The 19,580-nt window shown below is 39.8% G+C and overlaps 1 protein-coding gene across 1 annotated transcript in view; it reads right to left on the bottom strand.

Annotated features, from left to right (window-relative positions):
• Positions 1–19,580, bottom strand: part of LOC131979850 (receptor-type tyrosine-protein phosphatase S-like) — an 87,713-nt gene that overhangs the window by 25,096 nt on the left and 43,037 nt on the right. Inside the window, exons 6-11 of the mRNA XM_059343903.1 lie at positions 15,535–15,645; positions 7,913–8,182; positions 6,095–6,474; positions 3,876–4,077; positions 1,900–2,036; positions 1,529–1,673 (exon numbers count right to left, since the gene is read on the bottom strand). Coding sequence (XP_059199886.1) covers positions 1,529–1,673; positions 1,900–2,036; positions 3,876–4,077; positions 6,095–6,474; positions 7,913–8,182; positions 15,535–15,645 — 1,245 coding nt within the window. The remainder of the gene's footprint in view (positions 1–1,528; positions 1,674–1,899; positions 2,037–3,875; positions 4,078–6,094; positions 6,475–7,912; positions 8,183–15,534; positions 15,646–19,580) is intronic.

Genomic DNA, 19,580 nt, shown 5'->3' with positions numbered 1-19,580 from the left:
TGAATTTCTGTAGATTAAACTACCCAACAGTAAATAAACGAGTTAAAATTAGCACAACTTTAACATCTACAGCAGTAAAGAGCAACATTTACGCACCAGTAGTATTTATCCTGACATTTTATGGCACAATCAATACTCTAGCTTTTGATTCTTTAATCTTGCTGTTGAAACTTTTACTTCAGTAAAGGTATTGAAAGCAGGACTTGTAGTGTAATATTTTCACAGTGTCGTACTCAAATAAAGTATCCTATTACTTCTTTCCCCACTGGGTATCACTCACCCTATATGATGGACCTTAAAGAGTGCTTTCTCTCGCTCACACACACGCAATGACAAACATGGCATCTGTGCTTGTGTGTGAGTTCGGGAGTGTATAGCATGTGTGTATGTGTGGGAGTGTAATAGTCATAGCTGACAGGTTCAAGTATCTATCCACTCAGCCGTACAGCCACTGTTCTGTTGGCCTCGGGGGACAATCTAGATGTGCACCAAAGCTTGGCGATAACAAAGCGCACATAACCTCCCTGGGAAATGAATTCTGCTGCATGAAATAGTCTGCTTATCTGGCACCTTCCCTTTCCTGAACCCCCCCGTCCTCCTCTGCCACCTCCCCCGAAGTGCCGCCTTGCCTTGGTCTCTCTTTCTTTTAGCTAAAGTGAAAGGAGACCTGCTAAAGGTGTTAGCACATTTTGTACTCGGTTATGAATACATAATACAAATCTTTGTGTCTGTTGAGCGATTGTAAATGCTTGACAAAAACTTACCGCTGAAGCGACACAGTACAGCATCACGAACTGCAGGACTTGCTTTTTTCTCGAACCACAACTACTTAATCGATTCTTTTCCTTGGACCGTTTTTCTCCATTATGTCCGCATTTTTTCCCCTTGTGAGCAGATATGAATCATCTAAATAGTGGAATTTATTTGACTCGTATCAGATACCGGTGATTGTGCAGAAATAAAAAAATGGAGAAAAAAGGATACAAGGGAGAGAATCCAAATTCAGCGTGGATGAAATACAGACTGGCCGGCACTTACCTGTCAACACAGCAGGCCAACCACCATCCTTTAATGCTCCTTGCTATGGCTGCTAGCCAATAAGTGGCAGACAGTTTCGCCCTTTCAAAGACATTAGACACTGATAGAGTGGAAAAAGTGAAAAGGAGGGTGAAGAAAAGGAAGGGTGAAACATTAATCGGTGCTCCATCTCCATCAGTCATGATGTTTTGGCTGTGTAAGAAAGCGAGAGGCTGAGCGGAGGAAGAAAGGCACAGTCAAACATAGATGGATGGATGGGAGGTGGGGTTGGACAGATAGCTTGATAAACTAGATAGATGGAGAGATGTGAAGATGGTTCCCAGGTTATATCAGGCAGGAGCCGAGGACAATCCACTTAAACCTGTGTGTATGTGTGTACAGTATTTGCATGAGAATTGTGTACAAGACTGAGACATAATGCAATTTAAATCCGTGGCATCTGTGTGCGCCTGCAGGTACAGTATGTGAACCCAGTCAAATTGAGACGTACTGGCTTGTGACGTCCTCTGCACCAGCTCATTGGTGAAAGCGCCGATGCCTTTGTTTGAGATGGCAGCCAGGGAGAAGGAGTATTCTGTGTTCGCTTTCAGACCCTCCACCGTGTACGAATTCCTTGGCCCGAAGGTCAGCTTCTCCTGTGAGAGAGAAGAAAGCGAAGCGGAGAAGAAAGAAAGAGGACAGGACGAGAGGAGTGGAAAAGAAATCATTAAAGAGATGAGACTGTCACCAGCAGACACAGTGGAGCTGGACGCTGGGGTTAATCTTTTAAACTTCCCTCTTTTATCTGTCCTCTCATCCCTCTGTCTTGTTAAGAAATCCACCCAGCAGACAGCTTTATAAAAAGAGAGTAAGAGGTCTCACCAAGCTGCCAAACTTGACAGGTTTGTAGAGCAGCTCATAGTTGACAATGCCCTCCTTTGTGTAAGCAGGTTCCCAGGTCAGCTCAATGCTGGTGTCGGCCACCTTCCCCACTCTGAACTTCCCCGGTTGGCCTGGAACTGGAGGGGACAGGACAAGACAGTCAGACAGGTGTTATCTTTATCCCTATATATACAGTCATGGAAAAAAATGATTAGACCACCCTTGTTTTCTTCAATTAATTGTTCATTTTAACACCTGGTACAACCAAAGGTTCATTTGTTTGGACAAATATAATGACAACAACAACAATAGTTCATGCAAGTTTAATTTAAGAGCTTATATTTAGCTATTTTCCATGGTTTTCTTGATAATGATTTTGGAAAATGGCTAGATATTAGCTCTAAAATTAAACTCTTATGAGCTATTTTTGTTGTTATCATTATATTTGTCCAAACAAATGCACCTTTACTTGTACCAGGCATTAAAATGAACAAGAAATTGAAGAAAACAACAGTTAAATATTTTTTTTCATGACTGTATATGTATTCAGAGTATTCTTCTTCAGTCTTATACATTTTTGTTTTGTAGTTAAAGGTCCAGAAAAGTGATTTCCTTAACATCTTATTCACTTGGGGAGAAAAAACAGGGGAAAAAAACACCTTAAAATACTTCAAGATGAGACATACAGTAGTTTGGACAACATAAAATTGGTTTATGGATTTTGAACACCGAACACCTCATGTTTTCAAAACAGTATAACATTCATATCTTGTACAAACAGATAATCATGAAATATTGATTTCTCATAATTAAGCCATGTGTAGCCGGCGGGGCTCTCTGGATTCAGTTTAACAGCTTTTCATTATATTATTACTTATACTTATTTCATTAAGTAATGGGATGCTTCGTGATATTATTATATCATGACATATTATATAATATTATCTGTCTAAGTTAGCACAATACTAGTTATTTCACATATGTAAAATATCTATGGATGTAATAACACATCTTTTTATTGTGTCCATTTTCCTGTTTGTATTTTGCCCTTATAAATATTATTATTCTTAGCTGTCCTAGTGATTGCATTATTTTAGTGAATTTTATATTTTCTTTCAGTCTTGTTTTGTTTGTAAGTATGTTGCCAGAGAAATTGCACTCTGCCAGTCAAATCTAATCAAACAGCATTGTGTGGGAGCAGAGTTAAATTACAACTTATTTATTACTAAGGGTGTTGTTTCTTTTTCTTTCAAAGTCAAGTACTTTTCAAAGTCAGGTACCTAATGTCACAAAGAATTTAATTAAAGCGTGGAAATCAAACCATTTTACCCGATCTAGTGGAATAAAAGAAGATGTTGTACAAATTCTCAATGTCATAATGTACACTCATAAATCTCCAAAGCCCTTGTTTTTTTGTGCAGTTTTCATATAATCTCATTCTGTTGTGTGCTGGAAAATGTCTGACTTTTTAAAGACATCTGATGGCGTAACAGGAGCTCAGGCTCCACAGAAATTTAAACCAGTAATACCATCAGAGTAATCATCTCTTTGTCCCTCCCATCACATAAAACCTGCGACTCCACAGCAGCTGTCACGGTGACTCTAACAGCACCAAGGTACGAGGGACATTTTTGGCTCATAATCCCTGTTCCCTTTTCATAAGTCTCCACAGTTCTGTCCCAGCAGGTGAAATTTATTCCTTTTGAAGAAGTCATATTTCTTGACAGGTCAAGCTTATTTGCCTAGCATTTCACAGTGGATTGCCTCACAAACTTTTCCATAACACACTCGAGTAAGCTACTTAACTTTGTATACATGCACACACACAAATAATGAATCATTTGTGCTCTGTTGCATGTGCACATCTGAAAAACAACCATTTCTCTCCTGCATGAATTAAGGCAGAGCACTAATAAACTGATATCCATGCACCAGCATGCACAAACATCTGGCAGTGATTATGATTACACACTGACCTCCGGGCATGACTTTAACATGGACGGGGTCTGAAAAGGGTCCGTCCCCCACAGAGGTGAAGGCTAGGACCTGGATGGTGTAGGTCTCAGTGGTCACCAGGTTCTGAATGGTGGTGATGACGCTGTCCTGGACGTTATGGATCTGCCACTCGTTCATCGGCCGGGACGGGTCCATGGTGTAGTACACGCGGTATCCTTTCACCTACAAAAAGGAGTGAAGCGAGAGAAGAGGCCGCTAGATGGAGAGTTGTCGATTGGGAGTGGGTTTTAAGGTCATCAGTGACTGGGCTGTATTAAGTGATCTCTCACCCATGGTAATCCATAATACCATCTTTCATACACAACCAGGATTTATCACAGCTAAGGTCATCACCTTTGAATTATTTTCTACTTTAGTCCAGATGGTCCTGTGGATTTGGTGGTGCACTGTTTGTCAGAGGTCACCGCCACAAGGTGATGTCCTCACATCTGGGTCTGATGTGTAGTTGACCCTGATAAACTAATCTCACTCTAATGTTGAAAACACCACTCCCAATACAAGCCTTCATATTGTAGTGCATAAGATGTAATCACTATACCTCCTCTAACTTTCCTGTGGGATTTGTTTATGGGCAGTTCAGAGTATATGTAATCCTGCTGCCACGCCATCGCCCTCACCCTCCACCTCTCCTGTTATTACTCTTTAATATCTATAATCCTCAATTCAGTCTTGCACTTTTATGAATCTACTACACAGTTAGCAAGGCCAGAAAAAGAAATAGGCCTCAAGAGGGAGTGCTCTTAACTTAGAGCGGACAGTCCAATTACCTTTTCTTTCTTTAGAGGGTGGGGAAAGTAGCAAGGGAGTTACAGGAGGGAAATCTCTGGCAAGACACAATCACTGCAAAGGACATGAACCTGCACACTGGAAAAAGCTCCCAGTGGTGAATTTTATTAAGGCTTTATTGTTTTACCCTCATGTGGGCCTCTGGGTAGTTTTGAAATGTTGTCAGACTGTAGTAAGTGAGGGTAAATGTCATTCGAAACGAGTTACTTTTAATCAATCAATCATTCGATCAATCGATCAATCACTTTATAGCTCTCCAAGGGGCAATCGATCGTACGCAGTAAAACAGAAAACACAATAAGAGGGATGTGAACATACTGTATTTAAAAACTGCATCTAAATAGTAGAGTGAACAAGTTAAATTATAAGGAAAAATGTCAAAAGAGAGACAGACAGAGATTTTATCACAGACTATAAAAGAACTGGTAGCAACCGTGATGTCACCCATTAGTTTATGGGCTACTGTTTTAAAGCCTGGAGTCTGGCATTTTGTTTTTTTTGGAACCAGAAGTTATCATATTTTGACGAGAAGATGGGGAGGAGGACGTTAAATTGTCTATCATGAGGTAGCCACACCCTAAAGAATCATCTATTTTATTCTTAACGGGATCATATTTTACAAAATGAACATCATGCTGTATTGAAGAAGACTGGAAACTCGCAATTATAAGCCATCAATTCTTTAGGTAAATGTTTACTGATGTAATAAATGAAGCAGGGCTATTTGCTCATAGACTTCTATAAAATTGGACTTCTTTTTGAAGTCCCTCCCTGCTGGTCACTAGAAAATAATGCAGGCACTCCCCCATTTAGTCAGGCGACTTAGCAAAATAAAGGGGACACGTCACACAAAAGCACCAAATTTTTTCAACATGCTCTCCATCACCATAAGTTTCAATTTTTGATTGGAGCCACTTCATCAAGATTGCGGATCGGAGATGGCAGCCATATAAAATCTATGAGAACCAATATATCTTCCAAGCCACTTTGAAGGTCAATCATGTGTCAAAATAGAATTTTTTGGGTCAAGGAATCCATTAACGCTATTGAGAATATCACTTGATGATTATTTGATCAAATAGATATGTTCATTTTGGCCATGTATTTAGGTAATTTAATTTAATTGGCATCAATTGTTTTTTATGTGTTTTAATTTTAACCAATGAGACAAAATATGAATTCCTGGATGGAAAGACCATGAGTGATCACAACAAATGCCTTTCTTCTACAACTTTTTATCTTGTATAACTTTTTGTCAAATAACAGTGATTTTCCTTTTGGCATCTCCGTTCTTAGAAAGTTTTGCTGTTTGACAGGAAGAAAACAACAAAAGAAAATGTAAAATGTATGTTTTATACCACTACAAATCAAAATCTTTCAATCTTCATCTCACCTGTCCGTTAGGTTCCTCCGGCTCCTCCCAGCGGACCATCACAGTGTTCTGAGAGATAATGTGGGCCTGGACATTTCGGGGAGGGCTGGCTGGGGCCTGCTCTCCTGTCCGGGCCTCCACACGAGTAGAGGGGGGTCCCTGGCCGATGCTGTTGAAGGCCGACACTCTGATTTCATATTCTGTGTTGGGGTACAGTCCCCCGATGCTGTAGCGGGTGGTGGTGATGCTGTCCACCGTCTCGTACTTGCTGTCCGGCCCTTTGGCTCGGTACTGGATGATGTAGTAGGAGACGGGGTCTGGGTTGCCCGAGTCCCAGGTGATGGTCACGCTGGTGGCCGTGGTCTCTGTGACGATGGGTGTGCCGGGAGGCTTTGGCAAAGCTGGGGATTAGAGAGAGGGGAGATGAAGAGAATTAGAGTACTTTCTTGAAACTATTTATTGGTTTCTGTCCATTCTGTACCTCTACCTATGTTAATATGTAGTGAAAACGCTTCCTATTATTCTGTACTTTATATATGTACAGGTGCATTTCAATAAATTAGAATATCATAGAAAAGTTTATTTATGTCAGTAATTCAATTCAAAAAGTGGAAATAACATATTATATATATCCATTACACACAGAATACAACATTTAATGTCTTAATTTATTTAATTTCTTCTAATTATAATGATTATGGCTTACATTTAATGAAGACCTGAATTTCAGTGCCCTAAAAAAATTAGAATATTACAAAAGACCAATTTTAAAAAGTATGTTTAATATAGAAATGTTGGCCTCTGAAAAGTATGTCCATCTAGATGCACTCAATACTTGGTTGGGGCTATTTGACTTGAACTACTGGAAATTTACTTTTCCATCATATTCTAATGTACTGAGATGCATCTGTATATATCTATATGCACTATGAACTATTGTTTGCACTATTAAGATGCTAATTTGCATTTCATTGTACATTAACTCACTGTGTGCAATGACAATAAAGTTGAATCTAACTGAATTGAATTGCTTTCCACACACCCAAGTAACAATGTAAAACTCACAATAATGAGGGTGCCTCAGTCATACTTAATATGTGCTGGTCAGAAAATTTAGTGAAGTATTGATTCATATTGATACTGAATATGTGAAACCATTTCAATATCTTTTTCTGCAGAATTGATACACAGGTACCAGCTGCTCTTTCTGCTCTCTTCTCTCTGACCGTGAGTTGACACACACACCACTGCAGTGCCCACACAGCCCTGCCTCCTCTCACTCACTCACAGTGCTGTCTTCTCATCAGATAACGTTATATTTTCTTCAATTTCCTCCCCCATGGTATAGAAAATGGTTCTGAATGTTAATATAGAAGTCAGAACTTCCAGTATTGTGAAAATGCTCATTTGCAAAAACAATACATCCCTCTATTGATTTACATGGTCGCCCATAAAGTTGGAATAAAATATTTCTTACCTCTTTCCATGAAATTATTGTGACAATGTGATGTATTCTTGACAGATAAAGTGTATATCTTCTCAAAACTTAACAGAGGATTGTGTCTGAAAACTAAAATATTGCAACTTTATGGGCTACCATGTATTTACCTAAATCTTTTTTTGGTGCAGTCCAGGAAATATCACTCAATCAATCTTTTTTTTTGCAAATTAACTCTTCAAATGTAACCACCATGAAAATGAAGCCTCCAATCCTCCTGACTGGAAACCCGAATCAATCTGGATCTATCTCGCAATAACACAACATCTAATGCATTTTCCCACACCATTTCTCTCTCTGAGGGCCAAAATGATTAATCGTGTCATTCGATCGTCTCTTACTCTTTACTAAGACCTGAGCGGTGGCCTCGATGATACCCAGGCTGCTCATGGCCACACAGGTGTAGTTTGCAGACTCCCGGACACCATTGAGCTCCAGCACGTTCCGCCCAATCGGCATTTCATCCTCCGGGGTCAGGTCCTCGCTGCCCAGCATCCACTTGACGTAAGGCATGGGCGAGCCAACTGCCACGCAGGTGATGTTGACGCTCCCTCCCGGCATGATCTCATGGTTGGAAGGGAGGATGGAGAAACGAGGGGGCACACGGCGCACTGGGAAAGGAGGAGAGTCGGGGTAGAAAGGAAGCGAGGGGGGGAGGGGGGGGGGGGGGGTTTAGGGGTAAGGTGGGGGATGAAAAAAGTGGGGAAGGGAGTGAGGAGGAGAAAGGCGGAGAAAAAGAAGGAGGGGAAGGGAGTGAGGGAGAGAGTATCAGAGAGAAAGAGAGAGCGAGGCAGAAAGCGAGATGGAGATTGAGAGAGAGAAGTGAGGGCGAGAAAGATAAAAAGAGAGAGGAAAGAGAGGAGAGGTAACAGGAAGGGGGAGAATGAACTTCAGGGTTTTTACAGAAAATTACAAAAGGGATATTTCAAGTTTAGTCCCAATTACTTTATGGTACTGATGATTCCAACAGAAAGACACAAATCTTGTGTTGAGCTCAACCATTCAGTGAGCTTCCTACTCAAAATAATAGTGACAAACTCTTGAGTATCATTTCAACCAGGACATGACACCTATAGTCAGTTTCTCTTCTTATAAAACATTTTTCATTTAAGCAGAAAAATTTGACTTTCTGATTCAGATTTTTTTTAAAATCGTTTTTGTATCATTATTACATTTCCCCCTCCAAGCAGTGACTAAATATGTTCAACTTTAGCAGAAATGCGAGTAAGAAACTTTACTTCATTGAGATTTCTTAGCCTCGAGGTGCTTCTGCATTAGATGGGCTCTTTTTAGAGAGAGTATGCATCACGGGGGCCGATCAATAAGGCCCTGCCAGCTATTTGTGTCCCCATAAGAAGAACAAGTAAAGTGGCAAGTTATATCCAATACCGCATCTGTTGGAGCTTGGTTGACTATATATTAGGGAGAGATGCATAGAGAGACTGAACTCATAGGTCACTTGCATGCCTGGGCGACTCAAGAGGGATAAAATGGTGGAGAAACACAAAGAAGAGAACGAAGAACTGAAGACTGAGAGGGAGACAGAGAGAAGCAAGAAGAGAGCAGAGACACTGATAGCAGAGACAGATAGAGAAGAAGTTAAGACAGAGAGAGAGAGATAGAAAGATAGAGAGATATATAGAGAGAGAGAAAGAAAGAAAGAGGCAGCTCTGCTTCTCTTCCAGACAATGACAGGCAATGTAGCAAAGGACAGCCACATTGTACAACAAGATACTGTACAATACATAGGATTCATAACTGATACAGTGTGTAGTCAAATGAATTGAAAATGTGGACAGGAGTGGGTTCTAATAGGGTGTCGTGGCAATTACAGAGTGATCATTGAGACACATTAAGTAAAGAACACCAAGACAGCATGAAAGAGGCAGAACGGGAGAGAACGAGTGCGAGCAAAAAGAGAGATATGTGAGGTAGTATGTGCATGTTTATAAGTTAATAAACTTATGTACATGTGTCTGTCGCTCCTACACATCAGGGTGCAGACAGAATGCAGAGAAAGAAGAGAAAAAAGGGCGGGGAGGGAAAGGAGGGGAAAAGACAGGGAAGTGGAGATAAAGAGAGGATTAGAAAGAGGGTTTTAGGGGACGGAGGGAAAAAGGGGGGAAGAAAAGAGGAGCGAGGAAGAAGAAAACACATGGATCTATTTAAAAACACGGCTATATACCAGGCCCATTCAGAAAGAAGGTGCTTCAAAAGTAAGAGAAAAGACTAGTAGAGATCGGATGTTGAAGAAACAGAAGAAGAAAGAAGAGGATACCCCAGGGTCACAACACAGGAAACAGAAAGAGACAGAGAGAGTAACGGACAAACATCTCTGCATGAAAGGAGAGAATGAAAAGGGAAGGCAGACAGAGAGCAGAAACACTGTCAGAAAACTAAACTCCAGGAAGCTTATATGTGTAATAAAACATGAAAGTGAGAAGCAACAAATGTTCTAAAGTATGCAAAAAGACTACAACTAAAAATGGATTAAAGTAAAATGTTACTGTTAAACCCTACTGTAGCAAACACCAACACTGTCTCCTGAAAATTACTTTCCTATACAACTAAACTGCATTCTCAGTTACAGTGAGACAAACTGTTTTTTCCCTGGATTAGTCTCTGTTTTAAACAATGTGATTTGAAACTAAACTACAGTTTAAAGACATGGTTGTGAACCTCGGTTTAGGCACAAAAAATACCTGGTTGGTAAAGGTGGGGGAAAAAAACTGATACAGCATAGTATCGTGATCTTTTGCGTGGCGTATTGATTCATGGCCGCAGAGTATATATATATATATATATATATATATATATATATATATATATCGTTCCGACACTTCTGGAGGCCGAAACGGGCTCACTTTTATGAATATACTGGAGATACTGGTATCATATGGAACTAGAAGATCTAAGGAATCTATAGGCAGGATATTGTGTTGTCGAAGTTGTCGAAATAACGCAAAGTTAGGCTTTTTTATGTTTCATTCAAAGAAATTCTGATCAGTGAAGCTTAAAGTTGAGGAAAGTTTGAGAAAATGCTGCAGTTCAATTCAATTTTCAATACTTTGTTAGTCAGTCTGTGGGTTTGACTCTCATTGTGGAGAAATAAAAAGACTGAAGTGAGATGAATAGATTGAGAATTTTCTCTTATTTATACTCACCATATTGCAAAATGCTTAAAATCACAATAATATGGTATCGTGACTCAAGTCTCGGGATAAAATCGTATCGTGGGGCCTCTGCTGATTCACACCTCTACTGGTTGGGTCTAGTAAAAACCATGGCTCAAGTCAAAATTGACATTCTGTTTCACTCAGGATGCAACTGTCTCCTGGATGAAAATCCTGTTTTTGTTTCACCCATCGATCCACCACAACCTCAAATCTAATTCTGGAAAAAATGTGTCCAAAACATACTTGACAATGCAGTTTGGTTATGTGGAAACATAATTTCTAGGAGACGAGGTAGCAAACAATCAGTTTTCTTAAGGTAACTTGGAAATCCAGCTGTAATTCTGCTAAATATAATTCAAGAAATAAAAATAAAGATGAATAAATATGGGTAAATTGACTGCATAACCTCCACTCCTTTATGTGTTACATCATTACTTGGAATCTTCATGGGCCACATCCCCCTACTCAAAGAATCTAGAGACAATTGAATAGAAGTTAACATTTTTGCATGATTTCAACAAATTGAAATAAATAAAATATGTGCCGTGACGTCACTATCATTTCATGAATAATAACAGATAAAGTGCAAAGCATTTGGAATACTTGTAAATAAAATAATTGGAAGATACCCAGAATTGGATACAGAAGTTGAAGACAAGAAAGAGACAAAGAGACAAAAACAGGTAGATCTGTTAGAAAACAGACATGATTAGGCAGGCAACTCCTCATCTGAGCATGCTGGAGACAGACAGACACACTGTCAGACTGACAGACAGACAGACAGACAGACATACAGACTGCATCCATGACAGCTCCATGCACAAGACAGACACAGCAGGTGCAATGCAGCATGACACAACACCATCACTTTCTTTCAGTCAGTTATTTTTCATCAAAATTACAAAATAAAACAAATATGGCAATTAATAAGCATATGGATTTGTAATGTGAGCAACAAGAGGATGAAGGTGAAGATGATCGTTTAGTAATCTGAAACATGACCTCAGCAGTATTTCTTGGAAAAGAAAAAAGGAGACAAAAGACTGAAGAATCCACTGCAGACATAGCCGAGTACTTTACAATAAAGTCAGCCCATAACAAGGGATAATCCTTCACATGCTCACAGAGCCTCTAGCTTTAAGTTAATCGTGCCGGGCCGCATGATTCCCCTCCATTTTCTATACAGTGTGTGAGAGCCAGGAGCTTCAATCTTTATTAGCGGGGCTATCATTAGTCCCGTCCTCTGCAGGGAGTCTGGAGGCTACAGACTGGGGAGACCTTGGCACAGCCATAAGGATTACCGCTGCATCTCAGCACCGTCACTGAGCTGACATTTACGCAGCACCATCCAGTCTGTCTCAAGGACACTGCTTTCATTACCCACTGTAATAAGAGGGAATCATTAATATCCCCCCTCGATATCTAAAAATGTGAATGGATATGATTAATTCCAAATGTCAGTCAATAGAGGCGTGTCAGAGTGTTTGGTGAAGATAGCTACAGCCAGAGATACAGCACACGCTGTGCTACAGTGGAGTTGGGATGTTCTTATACCTGTAACTTGAAATGTCACTTATATTAAAGAATGTAATTCTTTTTTTAAGTGAAATGTACTTAAAGGCACAATGGGTATGATTGTCCTAGAAAATCAAATTCATACAAAAATAACTCACTAGAAGTGTCTGTATCTGAAGACACCTTGCCCTCTGCATCGATTTTATCTTTTCTGTTCATTTTGCTGTGTTTGGGACATTTCTTATATTGTATAATTGTCATTATATTGTTATTGTTACCTATTTTGTTCATTGTTTTTCTTATATTATCCTATACTGTGATTGTTTTTGTAATTGTTTTGGGGGCTTAGGAACAATCTGGAAGCAGAATTTCCTTCGGAATTAATAAAGTTCTATCTTATCTTATCTTATTTCTGGGCGTGGCCTGGCTGATGCTGTATCATTTAAGTCAGAGGCTCGAGACACTCCTCTAAATGATCCCGTCTGGACACAATATTGGCCTATCATCTAGACTGAAGTTCATTAAACTTGCCTGCTTCTCGGATGTTGATGATCCGCGGAGGAGGGATCGCCTGTGACTGTTGTGTTTATGGTCAAATCCTACTCATTCATTCAGCCTTTAAAGTGGTACTGTGCTAATGCTAAATGCTTAAATCTAGCAGACAGTAGCACAAGTAGAGAAGGATCATACATTCAATAATGGCAACAATATCTAGCTATGTGTACTTAAGCTAGCCACAATAAGCTATTGTTCATACTAGAACAGGTTAGGCTCCCACCAAACCAAGATGCATAGCTAGAAACACGCTGCCAGTAAAACTGTTTACAAGTGGTTAAAATACTCTCAGCATGTCAGTGCAAGCGTGGCATTGCACTTCCCATTATTCATATGCTAATTGGCTAGCACATGCTTGGTGTGTGAGCAGGCAGTAGTTAGTATAATGCTTATGCTTTATTCTGCAGATAAATAGGCTCGCTAGCTTGCTAACTGTTGGACAGTGGGAGAGCCCCGCTCCACAGGTTCACCACACTGTTTGCCCGATGCGCTTTGCCAAAGTGATTTTTAAGGGTCCACATTGGTTTTATCGGGGCCTCAGGCTTTAGCAGACTATTGCTTCTAAATCAAACTGAAAATCTGAAATAAGAAGAATGTCATTCAATCTTTCTCTTATAGCTTAAAAGTATTAAAGTAAAAGCACTCAAATGCAGAACGTGTTACAGTATACACTTATATTATTGTATAATTATTATTGATGCATTCATGTATTACACATGATTTTACTGTAGTAATTGGTTGAGTTGGAGGCTATTGTGTAGTTGAATCTATGATAATGCAATATTTTTTAAAAAGTCATCCTATACTTTTTATGTAAAATGTGAATTTGTGAAGCAATAACTATATATAGGAGTTATTATTACAGCATTATCCTATGAAGTGTGTTGGAGTATAAGAATTATACTCAAGTGAAGCACCGCAAATATGTACTTCAGTACATTACTTGAGTAAATATGTTCACTTAGTAGGCAGAGTTGTATATAAAAAGTATTTTATTCCAACTGTAAGGGCGACCTTGTTGATCATTTAATGGACGAGTTTATTACAATAGGAAGTGTTTATTTTAGCCTGTTAGAATGATGATGCCCAATGTGAATATTTTTAATGCCGTACTTCACTATCTCCACCCCCACAAGGACCAGAATGAAAAGAAGTCCTGTGACCTTATTGTGGTATTAATTATGTTCTTTTAACTGTGTATGCACAATATTGTTGCAACCATGTAAGCGTCAAATAAACAAAACGAACACAACAACAACAACAAAAAACACTTGCCATCTTGAGTTTCTGGCATGAATCCGGCCAAATAACTGATGCTTCTCCTACAAACCTGCACGGCACAAAGTAACATGAACACAGGCGAGCATGTACAAGCGTGACTGCCAGTGCAACATTTCCACTCAATGCAACAAGTGCAGAACTGGAGCAGATGTGATGACATGTGAGCTGAGACACAACGTTACACATGATGACACAAAAACAAGTGAAAAAAAGAACAGACAGTAGCCACATATGACAAGACAGCAAGTTCAATAATATCACAATCCGAGCATATCAATATGCGTGAACACACACTGTGCCATGCTCTTGTGTCCGTCAGTCAACAGACATGCAAGCGGTGCTTCTTTCTCTTTCTCTCTCACTCCTTCCATGCAAACATCGCCTCTTTTTAATCTTCCAATTCTTGGGTCTCCATGACAACAAGATCATACCATGCAGAAAACATTGATCGGGGAGTGAAGGCAATACCAAGGGTTCTGCACACAAGGCCTCACAATGCAGTCAATGCACTCTGCTGCGTAGGCAGACCACTTCATCATCGTAGCAGCTTTAGAGAAATCAACTCTCTTCACTTCTTTTTTCTTTTTTTAGGAGACAATACCATTTCACTTTAAATCTACTCCGGTGTCCTTAAAATGTTTTTTTTTTCCTTTTTTGTTTCTCTCTGTTTCAATAAGTGAAGCTTTCTGAAACAAAGGAGTAACAAAAGAAAAGAAAGAGCACACCAACCTTCTCGAAGCTCTGAGGGATGAGAGGGGGTTGATGCAGAACACAATGACGTGAGGGGGGAGAGAGAGAACGGGGAAACACAGAGAGAATAAAAATGGCCAGCGCAAAGCCACTCGCTCCACTGCATCACACGCACTCACCAACACGCACACGCCCTCCGATATCCCACTTAACATAGAAACTATAAATCTCAACATTGGTCGTGGTCTCTTTCAGGCATAAAGATGCACCTGCACCCACAGTCCAGAGGCTAGACTCAGTTAAACAGGGATCATGTGGGTGCATTAATGTATTTAAGAATAACTTACATATATCAATTCAAATCTCCAATCAAATCTTTTGTGCAACATTTTCCTCTTTATCTGCCTCTTGTACAGAAGCCAGTTTAGTAGACACATCAGTGATGTTTCCATGCAGTTAAACCAAGGTGTGTCCCAACTTCATGTTCAATTAGATTCCACTGTAGGGGCTCACACCAAGGTTTAAGGTGGACTTGTTAAAGGTGGTTGTGAGAAATACCAAACAACAGGGTCAACATATATTGTAGACAATGGATGGGTTAGTATTACTTGTTTAAAAGGCACAGAAATGGAAAAAAGACTTTATTTTGTATAAAGAGCAGCTTAATAGTTGTGATTTCTGTGTGTTTGTTTGTGCACGTGTGTGTGTGTCCATGTGCACGTGCGTTTCTGGGTGTCCGGTCCTACCTCGCACATATAGGTTGGCAGGCGAGGAGTAGCGCACGCCCTGAGAGTTGGTGGCCACACACTCGTACTTCCCTTGGTCTGTTTCCTCGCTGTTCTCGATCTGTAGCGCTCCTGCAAAGACGGAAAGGGAGAGAGAGAGAGAGAGAGACAGAGAAAGAGAGAGAGAGAGAGAGAGAAAGAAAGAGAATAAAGACATTTAGTCGAGTTTGCAGAAAATTATTCTGCCTTTCTTTTGCATCTTCTCCTTTTCATCCTTAAATGTTTGTCTGTTGGTCTGTTTCTGTTATATTTCGACCCTGGGGTATTCTCGCTTCTATTGCTTCAACATCCAATAAAGTCTGCTTTGTTGTTATATCTGCGAGGCAGAGTCTGAATGGGCTGTTCTCTCAGATACCAGCAGTTGTATTTTTTAAGAGACCCATGTATTTTCTCTTCCCGTGCTGTGCAACACATTCAAAAATCAGAACAGCCTTCCAAAAAGTTTGGAAGTCAAAAACAAGTCTCAAAATGACTTTTTATAAACTTAGATGACACTTAAAGCACCTTTTGTTGTACACCACTTTACAAGAGAGTGATTCCTCTCCTACAGCAGGCTCACTGCTGCCATGAAGAAAGCCTGTTTCTATCTTGGCAAGCTTTGCCCCACGGCAACAACCCGACGATGCTCTTTAACTCCTCAACTTGCTTCTTTTACTTCCTCAATTTTTATGCTCCAACCCTGATCCCACCGTTATAAACAGTGTCTCCCTAAACGTGCTATAATTACACACAGCCCTCGTCAGGTATTCTTTTGTTTCACAGGGTGCTATTCTTACTTTTGTTTTCTTATTTTTTTGCTAACGGCCTTTTGAATTACCAGCAGTGATTTTTTTTTTCTTTGCTCTTTCAGCCTGCTCTGTCACATTCATCTCATCTGAAACTGACTTTGACATGGAGCCTGAGGAGGAAGCACAAAACCATGGATTACACTCTGCTGCAGGAGGAGAGGAAAAAGACACAACTCAAAACGCACACACAGGCATGTGGATAAACAAGCATGGACACGCACACTCTCTCACTCAAACACACACACACACACACACACACACACACACACACACACAAAGAGCTGGTTTAAGTCTGATACAAAGCACAGTGTTTTGTATCAGATCTCCTGAGAGGCTGATAAAAGGGATCTGGATTGTGAGAGATGTATAGAGATATATAGAGCAACAGAAGATATAGTATGCTCAGCTCTCTCACACACACACACACACACACACAGTAGCAAAAGAATTTCAGATAGATTTTAATAAAAGTAGCGATTTCCACACACGTAAAAATACTCAATTACAAGTTTAAGTCCAGCTTTCTGTACAGTACATAGGTACAATACATGTGTGTCAAATGATTGTGCAGAATGATCAGAATGATATATCTTCTTTTATGTAACTGTTATGCATGCATTATTATTATTATAATTACTCATACATTCACACGCTAGTAACATTTGTAAATGGTTCAGTTAAGTGCTCTTATATATATATATATATATATATATATATATATATATATATATATATATATCCATAACAATGCATCATTTTTAGAAAATTATGTAGAATTTCTAAACTAAACTTAAGAAGTCAAATATGTTCATAAAACATCAAATATTTCCATCTGACATGCAGTGTGGTAGTATGCGCTAGAGTAGATTCACAAAGAAGCATGAAATGGAATTAGTTGAGAAATACGACAAAGATTAGTTGATTGACGGACAACTAATTGACAACTCTTTCAAGTTTTGACATGTTCTGGCTCAAGCTTCTCAAATGGGAGAATTTGTTGCTTGTCTCAGTTTTTATAACGGGTTTGGACTGTTGGTCAGGCTAAACAAGGTAAAGACATAGGTAAATGTTATCCTGGACTCGGGGAAAAAAATACTTTGATTTATTCAAAAATAAAAACGAGACAGTGCACTACATAGAGTGCTGCTTCACCAGGTGTGTCTCCTTCTCCCCTCAAAGAAGAGCTGAATCTCACTCAGTTATCTCTGCTGGCTCCCTTACAGTCAAGATGCTGTGAATTTTTTTTTTTTTCAAATATTTCTGTCCTTTCATTCCTAACTCTAGTGGATCATAACATATTGAGTATGGAATTAATCTGCAGATGCTCCGGTCCAAAAATGAAGCCAAATCTTTCTACAGTTTATGAGCCAAGACAAAGGCCAAAATGTTCCCTGCAACAGACCAGATGAGGCTATTTCTTAGCTTGGCAGATTGCCGGAAATGCATTTTGCTGCTAAAGTAGTTGTTGATCACCTGCAGCTCCTACAGGATGTAATAAAAAAATATGTTTTTCAAAAATTGTAAATCACCACAACCACAAGATGTCCCTGAGCATACAGGCATAAATGTGCACAAAAAATATGAGGCTGATGGGTCCAGTTTTATTGGGAGGTTAGCTGCAGACAGATGCACGCACACGCACATGCACACACACACACACACACACACACACACACACAACCAAACGCATGATCCTGTCCAGGCTTGTGCCTGGCAGAGATAACAATCGCAGCTCTGTATTAAAGCAAAGCAGACATGCATCAGAATTAAATCTAACACTTAAGTTAATGCACTCACTAGTTACTTTCCACCACTGCAGATACATAAACATGGTGTTATCTTAATGGCAAGAAAAGCAAAGCTTTAAATAATTAAATCTTAAAAACCCAGCCAGTTAAGCGCTAAGAGGTTCCACAGAGGAAGTTTGTGTGTTTCTGTGTGTGCGTCATTTACACCATAGCTGATCAGTACGTGCAGAAGTTTCAACAACATGTTTTGGGTGCTCTGAGCAGGGGAAGTTTGACTTGTTACACACGGCATAGGGCACAAGTGTTTGAGTTTGTGTGTTTGAGTGTGTTTAGTGAACTGAGGCCCTGCTAGCTGAAGCTGTCATCCATTTGCTTCTGTCTTCTGTAGTTACATGAAAGAAAACAGCTCGTGCCCTCCTCGTTCTCTCTATTTTTCCATCTCTCATTTCCCCGCGGTACAGGGCAGAGTTGGGAGATAAACAGGAATAAATTATCTGCTCTACAAGCCGAGCCTAGTCGCCAAGAAGGAGGTGCAGGCAGAAGGAGAAGCGAGGGAAAGACAGAGCGGAGGAGAGATGGAGCTGGACAGGTGGAGCTCTGCAAACAAGAACTCATCTGACAGCTGGAAGCAGCTCATATGGCTAACCATCAGCACAAATTTGAAATGGGCGATTGAAATCTTCTTTTATGCAAAACATGTCATTACCATACATGGAAATAGACAGGTGTTCTGTATATAGGCACCTGTAAAGGTCATCGCATCTATACGTAAACACACAGTGTTGACAGATGACTGGCAATGGACAAATATAATGACAGTCAGCGTGGAAAAAGCAGGATGAAAAGCTGTAAAAAGAGAAAGTGAAAGATAACAGAAAAGAGGGAGAGCAGTTTGTTAGTGAGGAAGCTGCTGACAGACCCAGAATGAGATGTGACTTCAGTAAATTTAGCTGCTGTGAAATCGCGGATGGTGTATAATGTCTGCTGGGCTGAGGCTCGGCCAATTACATGACAACAGATACTGCGAACCCGATAGCTCTGAGAGATCTAGGTCAAACAGATCACCTGGACGCCGCTCTCCCACGAGGTGAGACATTAACTTTTAACTCAGATGGCTCATTTACCAACAATCAAGACCAACGATGCTATTTTTACCACAACAACGTTTGAAAGTAAACCATTTGGAAGTTTGATAAATCCTTCAAAAAAAATATCCTAGATTTTCATCAAAAACAAATAGTCCAGTCCAGCTCCACCAATAGACTTAAAGACTCTTTTGTCCCCTTGTTCAACAGCTGTCAGTCAGGGCAGGTAGGACAATAGACAATCAATACTTTTATTCTCTGTTTTGCACTATTTTCCTGGTAATCTTTGCAATTGTTTCATTTATCTACACGTTATTTATATCATTTAATTTCCTGCAAATGTTTAATTTCACAGTCATGTCCAATTTCTCTGCAAATGTTTAAAT

Source organism: Centropristis striata, chromosome 11, assembly GCF_030273125.1.
Source record: "Centropristis striata isolate RG_2023a ecotype Rhode Island chromosome 11, C.striata_1.0, whole genome shotgun sequence".
NCBI lineage: Eukaryota > Metazoa > Chordata > Actinopteri > Perciformes > Serranidae > Centropristis > Centropristis striata.
Note: the sequence above shows the minus strand (reverse complement) of the source record. Positions and strands in the feature narration are given on the sequence as shown.